The following is a 22,336-nucleotide window of genomic DNA, read 5'->3' as shown; positions in this document are numbered from 1 at the left end:
TTCTCTCACTGTTGCCTGAGTTAGGAGAGCAAGGCCCAGGAAGGCTTGCTCTTAGCCCCTGGCTCCCAGCGACAGCGAGAGGGATGCTGAGCTATGAAGGGCAGAGAGAACAGCACCAGCTGTACTTGGCCTTTGGCTTTGGGTTGTTTCTCAGTTCACCCTGTACCTCTACATGACCCTGAGAAAGTGTCTGGATTTCTGTGACCTCACCTGTGCATCTCCTTTTCAAGATTATTTTCAGAAGAACCCCAGTGTTTAAGATGAATAAAAGTAGGGCTTTGGCCCTGGCCGGTGTGGCTCATGGTTAGAGCATCCGTCCTCACACTGAAGAGTCTCGGGTTCGATTCCCAGTCAAGGGCACATACCTGGGTTGCAGGTTTGATCCCCAGCCCTGTTTGGGGCTCGTGCAGGAGGCAACCAATCAATGTGTCTCACACTGATATCTCTCTCTCTTCCTCCCTCCCTACCTCCCTCCTTTCCACTCTCTCTAAAAATCAATGGAAAAAAATATCCTCGGGTGAGGATTAACCAAATAAATAAATAAATAAATAAATAAATAAAGTAAGTTGTAAACAGCGGGGCTCCATGATTAGTCCTCCCCAGGGGTGACTGAGTGGAGGGGCCAGCCTTCCTTGCCCGAGACAAGTTGCCTGGTCTCTGGAGGCGGGCAAGACTGGCCCCTGGAGAAGCTTCTGACAGTGGTGCCATCCTCACTAGTCCCATGAAGCTGTGTGAGTCCTGGCCTCCCTTGCTGCCTCTCTGCCTCGCTTGCCCCCCTGCCTCGCGTGCCCCCCTGCCCTCATCCCTCTACGCCCATATGGCTGGTTCGATGGCCAGGACCACGTGGCTCTCTGAGTGAGGAAGAGGAGGCAGTGAGTGTCCTGAGTGCTCCTGCCGCCTTCTCGCCTCCCTACCAGCCCAGTCCTCCAAACCGCTCCCTCCCCTTCTGTCCTCTTTATTTTTAGAGTAGTTTTGCTTCTAATGAGCTTCAATCTTCAAATGAGGAAGAAAACAGGGACCATGGGAATATGGGAATCCTTGGTGAATCACCTTAAATTAATGAGACTAATACGGGAATTGAGTTTGGCTGTGCAAATTAGCGTTTTGTTCTGGGTCTTGATGACTTAAATTGCAGATTCTAATTAAATGCCCCCAAGTAACCACCAAGTACCTTCTGAGGTCTTTTTGACCTGAAAGCTTCTATGATCTGTGAACTCTATCAAGTTTGTAAAACTAGTCTGTAGATGTTCCCCTTGAAGCATGTATACCCCCAGAATCTCATAATGCCTATAATACTAAACTCCCTCCTAGGGCAGCGGTTCTCAACCTGTGGGTGTCGCGACCCCTTTGGGGGTCAAACGACCCTTTCACAGGGTTCGCCTAAGACCATCGGAAAACACATATATAATTACATATTGTTTTTGTGATTAATCACTATGCTTTAATTATGTTCAATTTGTAACAATGAAATTGAGGGTCACCACAACATGAGGAACTGTATTAAAGGGAGGTTGAGAGCCACTGGCCTAGGGGAAAGGCAGGTGGGTGGAGTGGGCAGGGACTCTGCAGGGGAAGGGGGATGGGAGCCTCCCTTGGGCGTTTGAGATGTCAAGGTGAGATGCAGCCCTGTGGTAGGTGGCAAGTCTCTGCTGTCCCAACTGAAGGGAAGGTGGCTGTATCTTCATGAATAAGCTGGGGGACGGGGGGAGGTTCAAGAGAGAAGAGCTCCTTCCTGGCTGATTCATCTCCAGGTGCCACCTCTGCCTCCACCAGCAGGGGGTGCAGATTTCAGTGATGCAAGGGGGTGATAGCCAAGAAAGGAAGCCATTTCCCCTCTTCTCCCCTGCTCCCCATCATGTCCTCAGACATGGCCACTGTCTTGCTGTGGCCTCCTGCTGGCTCTTTGCCTTTGTGTTACATTTTTTTAAGGAATGGCTATAACCAGAACATAGGTGGAATAGTGTGTGGAAAACCCACATGATGCAGAACTGACGTAAACATCTTTCATACTGTGTTGTCTCCATTGCAGCCACTGAAAAAATTAAACTTTTTATTGAGGTAGGACCCCTCCCCTCCTCCCACCATCAGTACTCACCCCTCAGAAATACCAGCATCTGGACTCTAACACCAAGGGCTCATTGGGCTGTGCCCAAACCTCATAGAAACACAGTTGCCTAGATGTGCTCTGTGTGCCTGGCTCTCCCCTTGATATCATTTCTAGGAGTCACCTGTGTTGTGTTCATCTGCTCTTGGTGGGCATTTGGGTTGTTTCTGGTTTTTGACTGTTATAAATGTTACTGCTCTAAATGTTCTTCACATTCTTTTGGGGGGAATATAAGTATACATTTCTGTTAGCAATTCCAGATTCTGGGGTGGATGAGTGTTCGGTTTGAGTAGATACTGCATTTTCCAGAGTGGCCATGCCCTTGACTCCTCCAGCAGTATATCAGGGCCATCACTCCTCATCCTCACCAACACTTGGTATTGCCGTCTTTTCATTTCAGCTATTCTAGTGGGTATGCGCTATCTCATGCCCATGACGTGCCTTTTCCTGGTGGCTAATGAGGTGGAAGAAGGGTCCATGTGGTTGTTGGCTTTATTATGACCATGCGAACAGCCGTATGTCAGTGTTCACAGACGTTGACACTGACACCTGCAGTGGGCACTTGGGTTGGTCTCAGTTTGTCGTTGTAAGTCATACTGCAGTAAGCATCTCTGGATCATTGGCGAGAATTTTGTTGTGGACAAATTTTGATAAGTAATGTTAGCTTCTTTTCCAAAATGCTTGTAGTACTCTAACATGTCATCAGCACTACAGGACAGTCCTATGGAATTTCCTCTAGGTCCGCCCACAAAGCATATTCTCAATAGAACTAACTGCTTTTGGCAGACTAATTTAGGGAATGTAGGTGTGGGGAGCATTCCTTTTATTATTATGAATGAGTCTGGCCCCTGTTCAAAATGTTTACCACATGTATTACTCTTTTATTAATTCTTACCTTTTGCTACTTGGATTTTTAGTGAGTTTTTAAAATTAATTTGTAAGTTACAAATTCACAGATATTAATACTATAAGTACTTTCCCATTTTTATTGGATATTTTTGACTTGTATGCCTTCCGATTTCAGCAAACTGATGCATCTTCCCCTGGTGACTTCTATTGTGACCCCAGCCAGGCCATGCTTCTCTGCTGAGGCGCCCGGCTGAAGGTCACTGGGTGTCTCAGTGGGAGAGGCAGGAGCACAACCTCCAGGGACTGAGTTTTTGCCCAGGGTGAGAGCACTGCCCTTCCAGTGGTCTGCACCCCAGGCCCTGGCATTTTCAGATGGCTCATGTGCTGGGCCCCCAGGTTCGCCCAACAGCTCCCCAGCAGTGCGAGGACTGAGTCAGAGTCGGGGGGGGGGGGGTCCTATTTCACAGTGGCCCCTGCCTGCTTCACTGTGGGAGGCCAACAGAGTTTGGGGAGCCCAGTGGAGTTTGCAGAGCCCTCTCCCGTTGTGGAAGGTCTGGTTCTCACTGCACCCTGTGAGATGGGTACAACTAGCTTCATCTTAGACAGCAAAATGCAGAGACTCGGAGGGGCCCAGCAGCTCTCTTCGGACCTGAGACCTATGGGAGGGAGGACTTGGACTCAGATCCTCACCTCCTCATTTTCCCTGATCCACCCCAGCTGCTCACGTGGCTCTTTGGGGCCGCCCCAAATTCCCCTGGGTCACCCCTGGAGTGGAACAGAGTGTGTACTGTCTAGTTCTCATTCTTTTGGGCTTTGAGCAAAACCTTTGTTTTTGAGCCAGAAGGTTAGATTGGTGTGTGGAAAGAGGAACATGAAACAGCTTGTGGCATTCCCATATTTCTAGGTATTGGAATTATAATGTACTAGAGGCCTGGTGCACGAAATTTGTGCACGGGAGGAGAGGTCCCTCAGGCCGGCCTGCACCCTCTCCAATCCGGGACCCCTCAGGAGATCTCTGACTGCCTGTTTAGGCCTGATCCCGGGGATCTTGGACCTAAACAGGCAGTCGGACATCCCTCTCACAATCCGGGACCGCTGGCTCCTAACTGCCTCTGCCTGCCAGCCTGATCACCCCCTAACTGCCTTCCCCTGCTGGTCTGATCGCCCTTAACTGCTTCTACCTTGGCCCCCACCACCATGGCTTTGTCAAGAAGGACATCTGGAAAATGTCCGGTCTAATTAGCATATTACCCTTTTATTAGTATAGATTCTTTCACAAGAACTCCCTGCGTGTTGACCAGCTTGTTAAGTGTATAACTTTCTATTTTTAGGTGATGGATTTGGAGATGCTCCTATGAAGAAATGCCACGTGTCACTACTGAAACAAGAACAAACATGTCCAGTAAGTTGCTGGGTGAGTGAACCTCCTCAAGAGCGGGACCATGGGCCCTTCAGGTAGAGGAGAGAAGACGGGGCGTCTGGAAATCGCAGGCTTGGAGAGGGGTGTTTTAAACCAGCCCTTCTGCTCCGTCTCATTGCCTAACCTTCTAAAGGGTGGTTCCTTCTAGAGACAGCAGGAATGACCACCTATGGGGCTGGGAAAATGTGAAACTCACTTCTTGCTGCTTCCCATGTGGAGGCTGTCTGACCCAGCCAGCAGAGGCCGCTCTCAGAGATGGCCACACCCCAGCGCAGCACTCGGCTCTCGAGAGGATCACATACATGTTTTGTGGGAAAGAAAGGCAGGACCAAGGCCCACATGAAGTTTCTGTAGCTCTGGGAAGAAAGAGGGCAAGGTTGGAGGGCATGTGCCTTTGTCTGTCCCGTGTCCCACCGAGCTGTTGTAACCAGGGTGGCAAACCCCTTCATGCACCTGTATCCTAACAGAGGTTGTAGCGAGTTGGCTTTAAATTTTATGAAATTCTATGAGACTTGCCAATGGGAAAGCTTAATAAAGCAAATAAAATCTCAAAAGCCATGTTTTACGGTTGTTGTAAAACATCATTTAAGGTGGCATGTCTTTGTCAGAGAGAACACGATTTCTGTATGGGCCTGCGGTGTTGTTGTGTGAGTGCGCTGGGGAGCGTAGGGAACGTGGTGACTGAAGAGACCTAGACCATCAGACTCTTCTTCCCCCGGCCCGACCTGCTGGGACCCTGGCCTTGCTGTGCCTGCTCGCATAGCTCACGCACTCTCTGTGATCTCACAGTGCCTTTCTGCCACTATCTGTACTTCTTCCCATTGTTCGTTCCCATTTCTCAGGACTGCTGCCACCGTAGGGGATAGGGCTGGATGACAGCTCTTCCCAGGGAGTCAGGCGTGGTCTGACCCAGGAGCAGGAAACACATCATCACCAATGACATCATGACAGCAAGAGAGCACAGCCCTCGCCATGGCGCCAGGGCCCGTGCACTGCAGCGGGCTTCCACCATTGATGTGGCAGCTGACATGCTTGGCCTCTCTCTGGCAGGTGAGCCTCTTGGGGCGGCTCCAGTGGTTCCGACATGGCAGTTCTGGGAGGGCCACGCATGCCGCCTTGGGCACCTGGTGGACAGCCAATATGAGCCCCCTGTGACTGCCCCAGGCTGGAGGGTGCCTCCTCTGGGTGAGTCAGAATAGGGAGGAGAAAGCCAGCACTCTCCCTGACACTGCCTCCGAGGGAGCCAGTCTGCTGCAGGTTTCCAGCCAGGAGATGATGTGGGAGTGTCCATGGGGCCTGTCTGGCCAATGCCCAGGCCATAGTAAAAGGCCTGTCTGTTGTGGGTATGCAGACCTGGAAAGGTAGGGGTTTGGTTTTAGAGTCTGAGACTTTCTAGAAATCTCAAAACAAAAAGTTTATAAAATGAAGAAATCACCTCACATAAGTTTTGGATATAAAAATAAGTAGAATGTTGGAGTTCCCCCTCCCCCCAGTTTTATTGAGAAATAATTGACACATATCACTGTATGCATTTAAGGTGTGCGGCATGACGGTTCAATTTGCAAACACTGTGAAATGATGATAAATGTGTTGGGGTTGTGTGTTTTTTGTATAAAATCTGAAAGCAGGGAAAAGTTGATTAAGACTGACTTTTGTCTGGCATTTCTTTTTTATTCAGGAAATCTACAAGATCCAGATGAACCCATTTTAGAGTTCAGCTTAGGTGGGTGTCTTTCATTGTTTTAGGTAACAATATATGTTGCTCAAAAACAAAAACACAACTGCTGGCCCGAGTCTTAGAGGCCTTGCTGCCACCATCTGCTGCTGACGTGTTGCTGAGAAGATGAACCTGGAGGCTGATGTGGACTTCCTGTGGGGGAGGGGGCCTGGGGGACTATGCCTGCAGGGCTGGAAGTGGTGAGCCCACCGTGAGCTGCCGAGACCGGGAGGGGTGAGAAAGCGGGGTTTAGGGCTAGCGGTGTCAGCCCCTGGCCAGGAGGCCTGTGTGGTTGAGTTTAGCTTCCTAGTCCTCATTCCCTACTCTGTGACCGGAGGTGATGACACTTGCGTGCTCTCCCTCTCAGAGCATCAGAGAGACTGTGCCAGCCCTGGGATCGGGAAGTGTGGCAGGAGAGAAGGCATGGTCAGCTGGGAAGCTCCTCTGGGGACACTGAGCTCTGGTGGTCCTCTCCCCTCCCCGCATCTCCTGGACGGGGGTCAGCATTGGCCAGTGGCCTGGCAGAGGTGTCCAAGAGGTGCTGTGAACCAGATGACCTGGAATCTTATCCAGACTGTGCTGTAAACTAAGTGCCCAGCCTTGAGCCTGCCCTTGACCTTGCTGGATGGGTTTCTTCATGAGTCGTATGAAGTGTTGCCATTTGAGAGACAAGCTCATGGTGGTTAAAATAAAACAAGGGCTTTGACATGTTGCTAAACCCATAAAAATATAAGTGCATTATCACCAAATTTTAAACTCTGAAAACGTCCTCATTACAGGTTTCATGCTCCTAAACTAGTTCAGGGTCCCCAGCCCTTGCCAGATGCCTGGTCTGCAGTGGGTAGTGAGCACAGCTGTGTACGGGATGCCCACCAACCTAGACCTTTATTGCTCTTTACAAACTGTGATGCCAGTCCAAGTTGCACAGCAAAGTGTGAGCACGCTTCCACCCTTGTCCCCAAACATCAGGGAGAGTAAGAAACAGAAACAGACTCTGTGCAGCATATCATTTCTTTGACATGTACTTTCTTTGACCTTGTCTTTTACTTTCTGCAAGTTCTCTATTCTTCCAAGTTCTATCTTTTCTTTCATGTTGCAGGCCTTCAGTAAAGTCTGGTCATCTTTGACTCTTCTTTCATTTTGTTTTAAGTCAACATTGAGGTATAATTTGTATGTAAAATGTACCCATTTTAAGTGTAGCATCAGTGAGTTTTGATAAGCATATTATGTATGTAACCACTAGCCTTGCCATCGCCCCAAAGGATTCTCATGTCCTCAGCCTCACTCCCAGTCAGCTGTCGGCCTGTTTCCATCACTGCAGTGAGGCCGCGAGAGTTTCACATGATAGAACCATGCAGTGCCCAGCCTCTGGGTGCACCGTGCTCACTTCGGTAATGCTCTGGACTCGTGCTGGACGTGCAGTTCTGCGGCCAGACTCATCCTGCCTTGCTGAGTGGCTTCCATTGTGTGCACCAACCATAGTTTATTCTGCTGATGGACACGTGGGTTATATATAAATTTTATATTTACATGAATATAGTTACTGTGTATTTTATATACTAAATTATATATTTTAGAATATAATTTATAGCCTCAAGAGAAGATGGTGTATACATCCAATAAAAACAGGGTGCTCTAAAGAGAAAGAGAACAGTTGGAAAACATGGATAATTTTAGAAATTTAAAATAGGGTAGAAAATATTTTAAAATTCAATAAAGTATGGAAGATATTCAAGGAATTATCTGAGAAAGTAAAACTTTAAAAGTGAAATAGAAAACAGGAGAGAAATTGAAATGGAAAATTAGAGAGCAGATTTGGGAGGTCTGAAACTTAGTAGAGAAAAGAGAAAAGAATGTGAGGGAGGGAATGACCAGGCAGTGGCACCAGGGTCTGTCAGGACTGAAGAAGGTGTGTCTGGGTTAAAAATGCCTACCAGGCCCCGAATGTTGAAAACACCTGTCCTGAGACCCATCGGGTAAAATTTCACAGCACGGGTAATCCAGTGAAGACTCTGAAACTCAGAGGAGGGCACATCCACGGACCAGGGATGAAGTGAGTGTGGAGATGCTCCGCCACACGGGAACGTGAAGGCAGCGGGCAGCACCTTCAATGCGGGGAGAGAACTGTTTCCTACCCAGAATGCTGTGCTCAGCCAGGCTGTCAGTCCAATGTGAGGGTAGGAGGAAACTTGTCTCGGCTACAGAGTCTCAGAAAAACTTACTTCCCCACATCCTTTCTCTGGACGTTGGTGGAGGGTTTGCTTCACGACAAGGGGCGTGAATGGAGAAGAAGGGCGACCTGGGGTCTAGGAAACAGGTAGGGCCCAGCACAGGAGAGAAGTGAAAGAAACCCCACTTGGCTTATAATGAAAACTGCTCACAGGATATGGATTTAATGATGCAGAATGGAGTTAACCAAACAAGGAGCTAGACTGATGGAGCACAGAGAGCGTGAGAGTTGATAGAATTGAGTTGAGACCCTCACCCCTGGATAGGAATCAGGCTGTTTCTGCATGTGACAAGCCAAGTAATACAGACATAGAGGATGAAACAGCCTTAGAAGGTGAGGGCGAATTTTACCACAGTTACGCAAAAAAGGTGAGGAGCCAGATGATTGATCAAATGTTTTATCTTAATAATATATAGACTGTCCTGGCCAGTGGTGCTAGATGGTTAGAGCATTCACCCACGGACTGAAGGATCATGGGTTCAATTCCCAGTCAAGGGCACATACCTGGGTTGCAGGTTCTATCCCTGGCCCAGTTGGGGCACCTGCAGGAGGCAGCGAGTCAATGTGTCTCTCTTACATTGATGTTTTCTCTCTCTTTCTCTCCCCTTCTCCTCCTCCTCCCTCCTTCCCTTCCTCCTTTCTTCCCTTCCACTCTCTCTAAAAACCAATAGGAAAAAAATGTCCTTGGGTAAGGATTAACAAAAAGGAAAGTACTTATTTTAAAACATCTATTACAGCAAATGTTAGAGGAAAAGAAAATCCTGAGAGAGAGAAACTCAGAGATGGCATTTTGGTGTGAGTCCGTCCAGGTATTTTTGCACCCACACAGCACTATAATGATTTTGGTTTGTAGATGGTGGAATTCCTTACAGAAATGTCACCCTAGTGTTAACATGGCTTTTTCTCTCATGTAGCAAAATATCACTGGCACCTTTCATTCTAATAAACATGGAACTGCCTCATCGTACTGGGTGCCCAGAGAGAATCTGCGTTCGGCTGTGCCACACTCCCCGTAACCCGTCTCTGTTGGTGACCCCTAGGTTCCCTCCCGTTTGCCACTATAATTGCTGAGTCAAATGATATGCACCTGAAATATGCTTTATTCTTTACCTCAGCAGTGTTTGCTCAGCTGGGATTACAGGTGATATGGTTGGAGAGACAAGGCGTGCATGTCAGAGATTAATGGTTTCTGTGGAAACAGACTGAAGGAGTGATATAAGCAGTAAACAGAAGGAGAGGGGGCCGGGGACTGCTGAGAGAAAGCCTTGTGGGAGCTATGGAACTCAGAGCTAGGAATTAAACATTGGCTGACATTTAGGTAGGCTGGGTCGGGGGTGAGGCCAGGAGGGAATGTCACTTGTGGGAAGGTGTGTTCTGAAGGTGGCATTTGGCTCATCAGCCCTTAAACTGATACGTTTTCCCGCCTTTGGCCACCTGTTATTGCTCAGCCATCCGTTGTATTTGGAAACCCAGCTATTCTGGCCTTGCATGTGTGTGAACCACACCTGGTGAAGGCAAGCCGAGAGGGACCAGACCAGGGCTATCTTAAGGGCACAGCATAAAGGAGAGGGAGGCGGCAGAACAGTCCAATCCCTGATTGCTGCTGAGGTAGACTCGTAGGAAAGATAGAAGAGAACTTAAAACATAAAGCCTTAAAGGTTCTGGAAGTAAACCAATGAAATAACTCAGCCTCAGGGTGGTCCGAGATTTCTTAAAAAGCGAAAGCACTAACTCTGTGCTTCAGTTTGCTATTGTTGCCGTAACACACCACCACAAATTTAGCACTACAATGACACAAGCTTACTATTCTTTACAGTTCCCTTAGGTCAAAACTCCAGTGGGCTCATCTGGGTCTCAACTGGGCCTTACAGCACCAAAGTCAGCCCGTCAGTAGGGCTGCGTTCCTTTCTGGGGTTTCGGGGAGGGGGGGGTTTCTTTGCTCATTCAGATTGTTGGCGAAATTTAGTTCCTTACCGTTTTAGGACTGTGCTCCCATTTCTTTGCCAGCTGCCATTTGAGGCTGGTTCTTGGCTTAGAAAGGCCCTCACCTTTCTTGGCTTGTGGGCCCCTTCCATCTGCAGGGCCAGCAGTGCCAGGTTGGGTCCTTCCATACCTTGGATCTCACCTTTCTCCTTGATCACATCTTTCTGACTCCACCTTCCTCTCTGCTTTAAGAGCTCACGTGATCAGATTAAGACCGCTCAGATGATCCAGAATGACCTCCCATGTCACATCTGAGGATTCGATGACCCAGTCACATCTGCAGCCCTTTGCTGGAGATGTAATATATTCACAGGTTCCAGGGACAAGGACGTGGATACTTTTTTGGGGGGAGGGACATTTTTCTGCCTACCAGTCCCTAAAATTAAAAATCTAAAATAAAACCTAAAAATGTTTAAGAAAATATCTGATAAACCACAGATTGGGAAAAAGATATTCACAGCACATATACTGGACAGAGGGCAGCTGTACAGTAGAATGCTTACACACCAGCAATTAAAAAGTCAACAATCCAATTTAAAAATAAGCAGAAGTCTTAATTAGGCTCTTGATGAAGTTATAAAAATGGGCAGTAAGCATATGGTGAAAAGATGCTTCACATCACAGAAGTGCAAATTAAAACATCTATTAGAACAACAGAAATAAGCACTAAGCTCACCAAATGTCAGCGGTGATTGGCATTCCTGGACGTTGTGATGGCTGTAAAATGGTGCAGCCACTTTAGAGAACTGTTAGCTGTGAAGTGAGACCTGTCCTCTGATGTAACCTCGAAATGCCACCCTTAGGTGCTTGTCAAGAGAAAGGAAAACCTCAGTTCACAGAAAGACTTGAACAGGAATGTTTATAGCACCTTTATCTATAGTGGCTCAAAGTGAAGCAACCCAAATGTCTACTAACAACATGGATAAGAACACTTGGTGCATTTATACAATGGGATATATATATAGAACAATATAGATGAATCTTAAAACATTCCACTTATGTACAATTCAAGAATAGACAGCAGTGATGGAAGTGAGGTAGTGACTGCATAACGACCGGTCGCTGTGATGCGCACAGAGGCTGGAAGTAAGGGGAACTTTCTAGCCTGAGGGAAAAGTTCTACCTTGCTTTGCTGATGGTCACATGGTACATATGACTCTCAGAACTCAAAAGCCAAGCTCTTTGTATTTTATTATCCTATTAGAGGCCCAGTGCACAAAATTTGTGCACATTAAAAGGGAATTAATAGAGGAAATATTTTAATACTGCTATTTGCCCTTTGTCTATAATAGAAGTGTCAGAGATGAAAGAAAATTAGTAAAATGTATATGAAAATCTCCCTCCTGTCAGAGTCTGGGGCACACCACGGAACCCAGAGTCAAGTCCCCGCCCACCTGCACCCAGACCCGGCCAGCTCCACCCCCGTCAATCCCTGCAGGGTGGAGGGCGCAACCTCAGGTCCCCTGTCAAGCCCCGCCGGGCAGGAGGGCAGCCTCAGATCCCCCAGCCCTGGGTCAGGGGGCACAGCCTCAGATTCCCTCGCCCAGCCTCAGGTCTCCCGGCCCCAGCGCAGGGCGAGGGGCACAGCCTCAGGTCTCCCAGCCAGGGTGTGAGGGTGTGATGACTATTTGCATATTGGCTCTTTATTATTTAGGATACTGGAGGCCTGGTGTATGAATTTGTGCATGGGTGGGGTGCCTCGGGGTAGCCTTCAGGGATCAGGTCCCAGCTTGTGCCCCCAGGCTCACAGCCCCAGCTCACGCCACCAGCCCCGCGGCCCCGCCTGGCACCCTGCCTTGGCCTGGTGCTGCCCGCTCACCTGCTCCACCATCCCGCCACAGTCCTGGTCTTGTCGGGGCCCATCGAGGCTGGCAGTGCCTCTACTGCTGCCCGCTGCCAGCGCTGCATCGCTGATGTCCATGTTCCGTGCTGCCCCATAGTGGTCAGTGCACGTCATAGCGAGTGGTCAAACTCCCAGTCGAACTCCTGAGGGACAATTTACATATTAGGCTTTCATTATCCTATCTAATAATAAACATGGTAATTAACTGTAACTTCACTACCCTTCCCATTGGCTAATCAGCAGGATATGCAAATTAACTGCCAACAAACATGGCGGCTGGCAGCCATGCAGCTGAAGCGAGCAGGAGGCTTGCTTGCTCCAGTGATGGAGGAAGCCAAGGTTCCCTGCCTGCCTCAGCCCAGCTCTGAGCTCTGGATGCAACAATGTTGCAATTATAGAAGCTAAACAAACTCCAGAAACCTGCTTTCAGCCAGCCGCGGCCTCAGAGCTGGAGCCGGCTCTCAGCTCCAGTGACTGCTATAGAAGGTAAATAAATCCCAGAATAAAAAAGAAAAAGAAAAAAGGAGAGGCTGGGAGCTTCAGTCACCCGCCAGCCTGAAAACGGCCCTCACCCACTCACCCAGACTGGCCAGGCACCCCAGTGGGAACCCCCACCGTGAAGGGAGTGTGTCCAGCTGCAAACAGCCATCAGCCCGTCATCCAGGCTGGCCAGGCACCCCATTAAGGACTCCCCCCACCCTGAAGAGGGTGTGACTAGCTGCAAACAGCTATCAGCCCGTCATCCAGGCTGGCCAGGCACCCCAGTGGGGACCCGCACCCTGAAGGGGGTGTGACCAGCTGCAAACAGCCGTCAGCCCGTCATCCAGGCTGGCCAGGCACACCAGTGGGGACCCCCACCCTGAAGGGGGTGTGACCAGCTGCAAACAGCCATCAGCCCCTCATCCAGGCTGGCCAGGCACCCAAGCGGACCCCCACCCTGATCCTGGACACCCTTCAGAGCAAACCAGCCACCCCCCTCCCGTGCACCAGGCCTCAATCCTATATAGTAACAGGGTAATATGCAAACTGACCCTAACAGCAGAAAGACTGGGAATGACTGGTCACTATGACACACACTGACCACCAGGGGCCAGACGCTCAATGCAGGAGCTGCCCTCTGGTGGTCAGTGCGCTCTCACAGTGGGGAGCTCTGCTCAGCCACAAACCAGGCTGATGGCTGCCAGTACAGCAGTGGTGGTGGGAGCCTCTCCTGCTTCCTCAGCAGCGCTAAGGATGTCTGACTGCAGCTTAGGTCTGCTCCCCACTGGCAAGTGGACATCCCCCGAGGGCTGCCAGGCTGCCAGAGGAATGTCTGATTGCCAGCTTAGGCCCAATCCCCCCGGGGAGCAGGCCTGAGCCAGCAAGTGGTCACCCCCAGGGCGTCCCAGACCGCAAGAGGGCACAGGCCGGACTGAGGGACACTCCCCTCCCCCCAGTGAATGAATCTCGTGCACCGGGCCTCTAGTATCCAATAAATAATGAAGATTCAAGATATATGAGATGATATTACAAGGGATAATCAGAGAACCAAAGTTAATTTCCAGAAGTAAAAGTTAATTTCTAAATTTTAAATCACTAAAGAGCATTCTAAAAATCAAATGAGAAAGATGGGAACAGGAACAACAGTGTGAGGCCCTCCAGAATTTTTTTCCTCCATAAAAGGCAATGAGAACACTGACAAAAAGGGTCGAAGTCAGTTGTTTGAGAACTCCGAAAGCAAACAAAAGCCAAGCACTCGGGGGTAGTTATTGCTCTGCCAGAAAAGCTGCTTCTTCCGGTGCAGAACTTTGATTTGCCGTACATTTAATCAGTTCCATGGAGCATGTTTCTTCATGTTTTTCTGTAATGACAAAGGGTCTTATGGTCGGTAGCATTTGCTGGTCTCATGGCAGTGGGTCATCTTTCTTTCGCAGAGTATTTTACAAAGGTACATGTTAGAGTCCATGCAATAGGACCGTTTTCCCTGTAAGTCACTTCTATCATTGAACTTCTGAGTCTTATCTGTCCCAAAATGCTCAGTACACTAGGTGTGCATGTGAGATTGTTGGCTCTGTGCTCCATTCCACGGATGCAGAAAGCCCTTTGGGCTCACCTTCCCTGCAGCTAGGGCACTGCTGCCACGGCGTCCGGGGAGGTGGGGGGGGCGGGGCGGGGGTGAGTAAAGATTGTTTCCAATTAAAAAATCAGCTCCCTGTGACAACAGACCGTGTAATTGCCTCATCCTTTTGAGTGTCATTTACTGTCTTTGCTCTTTGAGTGTGTGTGGAACACAACTAACTAGAGCCTGATTTTAAAGGATTCTTTTCTCCCATCTTGATTCCATAGCTTGTAGTGAGCTGCATACGCCATCGCTAGATCGGAAACCAAATAGTTTTGTAGCAGTGAGTGTGACCACCCCGCCGCAGGCATTCTGGACGAAGCATGCGCAGACGGAGATCATCGAGGTGGGTGCTGCTGGGCCCGGGGCTCGGGGACAGGCTCACCGCGGTCTCACCCTGGGGGAGGCTGCTCGGCGACCTGAGCCCATGTAGCCGGGATCATTTCTATGTGAATTCTTGCTGTTGTCCATGTGTTTTTAGTAAGTGATATTTTTCATCACAGTTCTGGAGGGCACTGTTTTTGCCATGTCCTTTACAATCATTGGTCAGTTACTGGCTGGGTATTTTTGAACAGTGATGCTATAAAGTTGGCTGCCTTTTAAGAGGAAGATCCAATTCTTCCTTGTCACTTCCAGTTGGAGAGTAACTCTTAACCAACCCTCCTAGTGGACATAGCCCTGTGTTAATTGGTTTTTATCTTTATATCCTTTTGAGTTGTGTGTTATATACTTACTTTTTCATTAAACTAAATGTTTTGCACTCACCTCGGGAATTTTACAGAAGCCGTTTAGATAATTGAGCACATTGTGTAAGTTGTGAAACTAAGAGTAGGCGTTGCTGTGGGATTCCACAGGCTTCTGCTGGCGATGTGAGCTCCTGTGTGAACTGTCCACCCTGGCAATCTCCAGCAGGCTCCACTGCACTTCCTCCTCGTCCCTAGCTTTACATCTTGGAAGATAGACCTTTTCATTCTCTTGTAAACTTATTTCCAAGTTCAAGTCAGCAGTCCTGTTTCTAAGCCTTTGTTGAGCACTGTCTGTACACGCAGCACAGTGCTGGGCGCTGCGGGTGATGCAGAGGCCATTGAGGCCCCAGCCCTGCCCCCAAGAGGTTGGCCATCCTGGGGGGTTGGGGGGGATGAATGAAGGTGTCCGCATCTGTACCTAGCAGAGTGCAGGTGTGTGAAGGGTGAGGATGGCACCAGGAGGATGGGTTCCCAGCTAGTTCTGAGGATCGGAGGTGGCTTCCCACTCCACTTAGTGAAGTTCTGACTCGATAAGTTGGGTGGGGCCCAAGACACTGTTTCTCCCAGGCTCCAGGTCATGCCCACACTGCCGGTCTAGAGACCACAGCTGCAGAGCATTGCAGAGTTCTGTAATGGCGATGGGGAGCATCATGTGTCTTGGAGAATAACGTCAGCCTGTTCATGTGTGCAGAAGGCACAGGTGGAGAGCAAGGGGAATGCCTCAAAAGTCAGGCTAGGAGTTTTAGGCTCAGGTGAGGGTCACCTGAGCAGAGGTGTGTGAGGGAGTGCGATGTGGCACCTGCCGCATTGGGAAGGAGGGGCAGAAGGGGTGCCTGTGAGAGAGGATTTTTAAATTTTGTTATTTTGTTAATCCTCACTCGAAAGAGTGTATTTTTCCCATTGATTTTTAGAGAGAGTAGGAAAAAGAGAGAGAGAGAGAGAGAATCATCGATGTGAGAGAGGCACATCAATTGGTTGTTTCTTGCACGTGCCTGACCTGAGCCGGGGATTTAACCTGCAACCCAGGCATGTGCTCGGCAATTGAACCTGAGACCCTTCAGTGCTCGGGCTGATGCTCTAGCCACTGAGAATACTGGCCAGGGCGAGGGAGGGTTTATGGAAGAGTTTATTGTAACTTGGAGGTTGAGAACGACAGAGAAGCAGGTACCAAAGCAGATGCCCAAGTTGGTGGCCTCCTTGGTCGAGAGTCAGAACTGGTTGACAGGGGCGGATGGAGGGAGGCCGGCGCTGTCCAGCAGGTGTGGAGAGACTGGATCTGGAGCTGCAGAGGGTGCTCAACCAGGGCATGGCCCCCACACAGGCACAACCGTTAGCCGTTCGGCTGAGGTAACTAATGCTGCCTGAGAAAGAGATTTGTTATTGTGGGGCTTTGGGGGCGGGGGAGCGAGGCTAAGCTGCCAGGAATAACCACCTATGATCTAGAAACTAGCAGCTAGTCCTCAAAAAAGGGATAGGCTTAAATAGGTCAGGCCTTAATTATTTCAAACCACAGGATTCTAGAAGTAAGAAACGACTTAAGCTATTCATTTCCTCTTCCATCCACCTTGGCACACCTTACAAGAACAGCCCAAAGTAGTAGATCCAATTGCATAGCGTATCTCAAGCTGAACGACACGCGAATGTCAGCCTGTTTCCATGTTATAGAAGCCTCCCACTGAGGGGGCCCTCGGGACACGCCTGGGCCCAGCTGTGTCTGGATCGGGAGGGGTCTGTGGGATGCCTTTGTTCCTGAAAAACAGGGTTTTCGTTGACTGCATTCGTTTAAGCTGCCATGAGCATTTGTGTTGATCCAAGTTGGTAAGAACGTTAATTTCTCGTTCTGAAATGAACAATCGCTTTAAAAATTCACCTCTGTGTTCTGAGGATTTTCTTTTCCGTTCTAGGGAACCAACAACCCTATATTCTTAAGCAGCATTGCCTTCTTCCAAGACTCTCTCATCAATCAGATGACGCAGATCAAACTCTCCGTGTACGACGTCAAAGACAGATCTCAGGGAACAGTTAAGTAGCGTGTGGTTCAGGGGCCTTTCTTCGCTTCTTAAAGCTGGGCAGTCATTTCAGCAAGAGGAGCACATGCGCCTGGCTTCACCACTGGCTCACTAATTGATGTCCAGTGGGATTTGCCTTTGGAATTTCTTCCTGCACATCCCTGTTGGGCTCCTGCAGTGAGGGTCAGAGGTGCTGTGGGCAGCAGCCAGCGACCCCGGCCGGGTCATGCGGCCGAGGCACAGCACGGGCTCACGCTGTGTTCCCTCTTCCTCAGATGTACCTACTGGGCTCTGGGACATTCATTGTCAAGGATCTGCTCCAGGACAGGCATCATCGGTTGCATTTAACACTAAGGTTGGTATTTAATTTTGTTCTTTTGAGAGGATCTCGAGTTCTGAGGTCCAGGGACAGATGGGGAAGGGCCCCATTTCCTGCCTCTCCCAGAAGCTTGTCTTAGCAAACAGCCTGTCAGGGGGCTGATGGAGGGGGCATGTGTGGCATCCGCAGGAAATCGAGCACAGCTGGACTCAGACCTGCAGGAAGACCTCGATCACATCTGATCGGCGAGATGAGTTTATAGTGTCTGCTTCCTCCCCAGCAGAGTGTCAGCTCCCAGAAAGCAGGGCTTTTGTCTGATTTGCTTCATTGCTGTATCCTAAGGCACATAGAACAGGGCTTGGGGCTCAATAAATATTTACGGGGGCGGGGGGACCCCCCACCATGTCAGTGGAAGAAAGATGTCAAGATGGCAACCTTTCCCAAATTCATTTTAGGGGCAACTCCCACCCAACCCCTGACTTGGTGTTCTTGTTTTCAAAATAATGTGAAAATTGGGAAAACATTCCAAAATAGCAAAGGAAATGTTGGCAAAGAGGATTAATTCCCTGCCCTAATTCTCTGCAGCCATGGTGATAGCAGTGCCGCCGGCATCGGGCAGGACAGGAGCCCTGCAGGCGCCTGGTGGGTGTGGAGACCTTACTGGGAGAGAGGAAGAGTCCTAGGGAAACGAGAGGGTCATGGGGAAAGGGGTCATAGAGGAAAATACCCGGGTACACGATGTGCCGGAGCAATCCTAGTTGGACCGCGCACACGTAAGAAGTGGACTTGATCCTCTGTAAGAGAAGCTGACGGTGACTGTTGGGATCGTGTGGGGAAAGGACTTTCCAGGTATGAGGACACTGAGAGTCACAGAGGCAGTTGGCACAGCAGTGACCACAGGAAAGTTGACACTGGCTTGGTCAGACGTCTTCCATAGCAGTCCCGGCGTCCCTGGATGAGTCACATGGGCCCACGCAGTGCAACCCCCGCAATCTCAGGGGGAGCCTGACGGGTGGAGTAGCAGCAGCTGTGCTGTGTCAGGAATCAGAGGCTTTGGGAAACCCTGGGTGGCCTCAGCTGACTTAGGGTCCAGGCCTCAGCCTTGGGGAAAATCAAAGCTTGAGGCCGGCAAGGAGCAGGAAGGGTCTGGTCCCAGAAGAAGGTTCTCTCCAGTCCTCATTTCCAGACGTGTCCCCATTGCTGTGTGGGGCAGGGGTCAGCCCAGGGGAGCAAGCACTGGCTCCTCCCCTCAGGTCCCCAGGCATGCTCGCACTTCTGGGGCTTGGGTTCCCTGTCTGCCTCCCCTGGAGTCTGGGCGTGCAGCAAGTGCTGCCCGACTGGCCAGCCGGCCAGGTCCCGGCACGCCCTGGACCTCGGTGACAGATGCTGAGCTTACGCAGAAATGGAGCCCAGTCACGACGCCACTTCCCAAAGCGCGTTGCTCGTTGCAGGTCTGCAGAGAGTGACCGTGTGGGTAACATCACAGTGATCGGCTGGCAGATGGAGGAGAAGTCAGACCAGCGGCCTCCAGTGACCCGGGCTGTGGACACCATCAACGGGAGGGTGAGCACCCCCTTCATGGGAAGGAGCGATGGCCCCTGTCTAGATGGGCTCTGCCTCTGCCGCAGGGAAGGAGCAGGTGGGCCTGCACTGTCGACCCGCCGTAGGACCTACCAGTCCCCCGGGCGCTTCTCAAAGGGGAGACAAGGGAGCCCCTCAGTCTCTGCTGCCCTGGAGCCTGCCTCTGCCCAGGCCACACGGGCCACCTCTCCAGAATGGGAAGAGGTGGGGGGAGCCTGGCGGAGGGGCTGCCGTCAGGAAGGGAGAGGGGTGTGGAGGGGGTGCAGTCAGGAGGGGAGAGAGTTGTGGAGGGGTGCAGTCAGGAGGGGAGAGAGTTGTGGAGGGGTGCAGTCAGGAGGGGAGAGAGTTGTGGAGGGGTGCAGTCAGGAGGGGAGAGAGTTGTGGAGGGGTGCAGTCAGGAGGGGAGAGAGTTGTGGAGGGGTGCAGTCAGGAGGGGGGAGAGGTGGCTGGGGTTGGGGTGGGGAATGAGACCCAGACTGTCTTTGGTATTTTGTTAGAACCTTCCTCTCCCAAGCACTCAGGCGCTCATGGTCACCTCATGCACACACATCTCAATTCTGCACACGTCCTGCCGCCTCTCACACCCCCTCTCAGGCTCTGCCTTCCCATCCCCTTTCCCTCCCATGCTGTCTCCTCACCTTCTCTCTCACTCTCATGTTCAGAGACAATCTGTGCTCTCAGACTAGAATTCCAGTTTAGAACTGAAGCGCTGGTACATATCATTTTAAAATACAGAGACAGGTCATTTTACCCCAGATAAGCCCAGAACGTCAGCTATGGAAATATTTCTGGGTATCGTTTTCCCTCCCTTTTACTTTACATGTCAAAACACTGAAATATGAGGTAAAAAATGACGTAGTCGAAAGACAGGCATTTCTGGAAAATTTTGAGTGGGACACGTCCACTGTTCTGGGACGTGGGTTGATCAGTCGGTGGCCTAGGTGACCTATTCATTGTGGAGTTGATGGTGCCATTCACCTTAAGAGCTCCTTCATGAGATCTGGCGCCACCACCCTGCGGAGTGCGCTGGGCTCACCTGAGCCTATGGCTTCTCGTGCTTTTCTCTACGTCACTAGATGGTCCTGCCCGTGGACGAGAGCTTGACCGAAGCGTTGGGAATCCGATCCAAATATGCTTCGTTGCGTAAAGACACTTTGCTGAAATCGGGTAAGCGGATTCCTCCACGGTCCTCTTGCCCCTCTTGGGAGTGTCCAGTCGGGCCCACAGTCACCCTTTCCACCCACCTCTGTGACTGTCTCTTGCCGACATTGGCCTTAGTGGCTGCCGGCCTCACTGGCACAGCCCTTGTATTTGGGAGTTAGTAGTTCATTCTGGGACAAGGGGAATGCATGTCCCAGGGGAAGAGCATTCAGGCTCAGTCACCTGGAGGGCTTTGGGTTTAAATATTTGATTGAGATGAACAGTCAGGATACTTGGGGGCGTGGGAGGAGGACCCGGCCAGGTCTACAGCTGCTCACGCAGTCTCCGTCTCCACGTCCCTCAGTGTTCGGTGGTGCCATCTGCCGCATGTACCGCTTCCCCACCACCGACGGCAACCACCTGCGGATCCTGGAGCAGATGGCGGAGAGCGTGCTCTCCCTGCACGTGCCCCGGCAGTTCGTGAAGCTGCTGCTGGAAGAAGATGCTGCCAGGTGAGGCCCACGTGGAGCGGCTGTCCACCCATCATGCCCACGCCGCCTGCCTTCTGGAAAGCTCTTAGATGTGTGTGGTGGACGGAGCACTGGCCCCAGATAGGCCAGATGACAAGCCAGCTTCCGCCCTTGGCTGCTTTGTGGCCTGGGCGTCCGAAGCCTCCCTTTGCTCATCTGCATCCTGAGGTTTCTGTGCAAAGACTTCACAAGACAATGTGCCTGGAGCACTAGACACGCCCGGGACTCGGTCCCCGCTCCCCGCTCCCTTCCCTCTCCTTTCACCACTCTCTTGGCCTCAGGAAGTTAAAAGTAGCTGGTCATTCTTTGGTGATGGCTGCCGGGGTCAGCCGTTTCCGTGGGCAGGGCCACAGTGATATGGGCTCCAGAAAGTTAAACAGGACCCATTGGGCATCCTTCCAGCTCAGGGCATGCGCCACTGGTCCCCAGGCAGGGAGGAGCCAGGGTGGCTCAGCATGTAGGTTGTGTCTCCCGTTTGCCCTTCACTGTCATTACTGCTCCTTGTCATAAAACGATGTTAATTACAGACACAATTAACAAAAGCGTGAATGAAAACATTGTAGCCAGAATCCTTCTGTGTTAACACAACTGTTTCATTTTAAATTTTCATCTTAAAAAAAATCAAACTTAAAAGAAAAATGGCAAGAAATGCAAAGAGCTGCTTTCTCTCTATTCATACATCTTTTATATGTATTTTAATTTTTACATTTTTCCTCTCAGCTTTTTTATATCTGTGCCTTTATACATAGCTACCCTATATCTTCACTTTTCTTATCATTTCTAGGTAGGGCATCATTTCTCACTGTTGGCACTAGGTATGTGCTCACATGCACTGTAACTTTAAAGACTGTTCACAGAAGCATTTTGCTTTCGAGGGTTGTGCTGTTTTTCACTCCAGCCACGTGGCAGGTGCTGTGCTCAGTGCAAGGCTCCTTGATGAGCGAGACACCCTGGGAGACAGTCATTAACAGAACTGGGGGCCACACATGGAGCCCCAGATGTGTCAGCAGAAAGTAAAAGGGGTCCCTGAGAGGGAGGGTGGTCTGAGCAGGCCTCTGTGACATTAAACTGACCCTTGAAGCATAAGAAGGAGCCACACGAAGCACAGGCAGAGACATCCAGAGGGACCACAGGGTGCGTGTGAGCCGTGCTGAGGCTGGGGTCAGTGGGCCTCTGAGCGAGGATGCTGCTCTCCCGCAAGCCCCACAGCCTGATCTGCACAGGGTGTTCTTTTACATTAACTTCTCTAATCCTTACCCAAAGATATGTTTTAATCGACTTGGCAGCGAGAAGAAGGAAAAGAGAGAAACATAGATCAGTTGCCTCCTGTACATGCCCAACCAAGGATCGAACCTGCAATCCGGGTATGTACCCTGACCGGGAATCAAACCCACAACCTTTTAGTGTACAGTTCGATGCTCCAACCAACTGAGCCACACCAGCCAGGGCAAATTAATTTTGCTAATATAATAATAAAGTAGTACAATGTTTTTTAACATCAGACAACTTAGTAGATTCCTAAAAACTTCTATAAATTAGGTTTTTTCCCTTCGAAGGAAAATGTGCATAGTATAAAAAGCTAAATACTGCCGAAGGCGGTTAAACACGTAAGTCTCAAGGTTTCCATGTTAGTGTTAACTGCTGTATTTCTAAGTGTATGCGCAGAGTACTTTTAATCAGTACTGATTTCTTTTTTTTTTTTTTTTTACTTTTTTTTTCATTTTATATAAATCAACATATAGTACATTTTTCCAGAACCACTTACTT

The 22,336-nt window shown here is 50.1% G+C and overlaps 1 protein-coding gene across 15 annotated transcripts in view; it reads left to right on the top strand.

Annotated features, from left to right (window-relative positions):
- The window catches only part of INPP4A (inositol polyphosphate-4-phosphatase type I A), a 136,089-nt gene that overhangs the window by 63,189 nt on the left and 50,564 nt on the right, over window positions 1-22,336 (top strand). For 14 of the 15 annotated variants that reach the window (XM_036302320.1, XM_036302330.1, XM_036302329.1 and 11 more), the window contains exons 2-10: window positions 4,285-4,355; window positions 5,216-5,423; window positions 6,052-6,096; window positions 14,472-14,590; window positions 16,895-17,011; window positions 17,275-17,354; window positions 18,770-18,881; window positions 19,976-20,066; window positions 20,404-20,551. In XM_036302320.1, the coding sequence (XP_036158213.1) occupies window positions 5,318-5,423; window positions 6,052-6,096; window positions 14,472-14,590; window positions 16,895-17,011; window positions 17,275-17,354; window positions 18,770-18,881; window positions 19,976-20,066; window positions 20,404-20,551 (818 nt within the window). In that variant the 5' untranslated portion in view covers window positions 4,285-4,355; window positions 5,216-5,317. Of the gene's footprint in view, window positions 1-4,284; window positions 4,368-5,215; window positions 5,424-6,051; window positions 6,097-14,471; window positions 14,591-16,894; window positions 17,012-17,274; window positions 17,355-18,769; window positions 18,882-19,975; window positions 20,067-20,403; window positions 20,552-22,336 lie in introns of all 15 variants that reach the window. The other variant, XM_036302314.1, reaches the window with a different exon arrangement.

The sequence above is a fragment of the Myotis myotis genome, unplaced genomic scaffold (assembly GCF_014108235.1).
Source record: "Myotis myotis isolate mMyoMyo1 unplaced genomic scaffold, mMyoMyo1.p scaffold_m19_p_30, whole genome shotgun sequence".
NCBI lineage: Eukaryota > Metazoa > Chordata > Mammalia > Chiroptera > Vespertilionidae > Myotis > Myotis myotis.
This window is presented reverse-complemented; position numbering and strand designations above follow the sequence as displayed.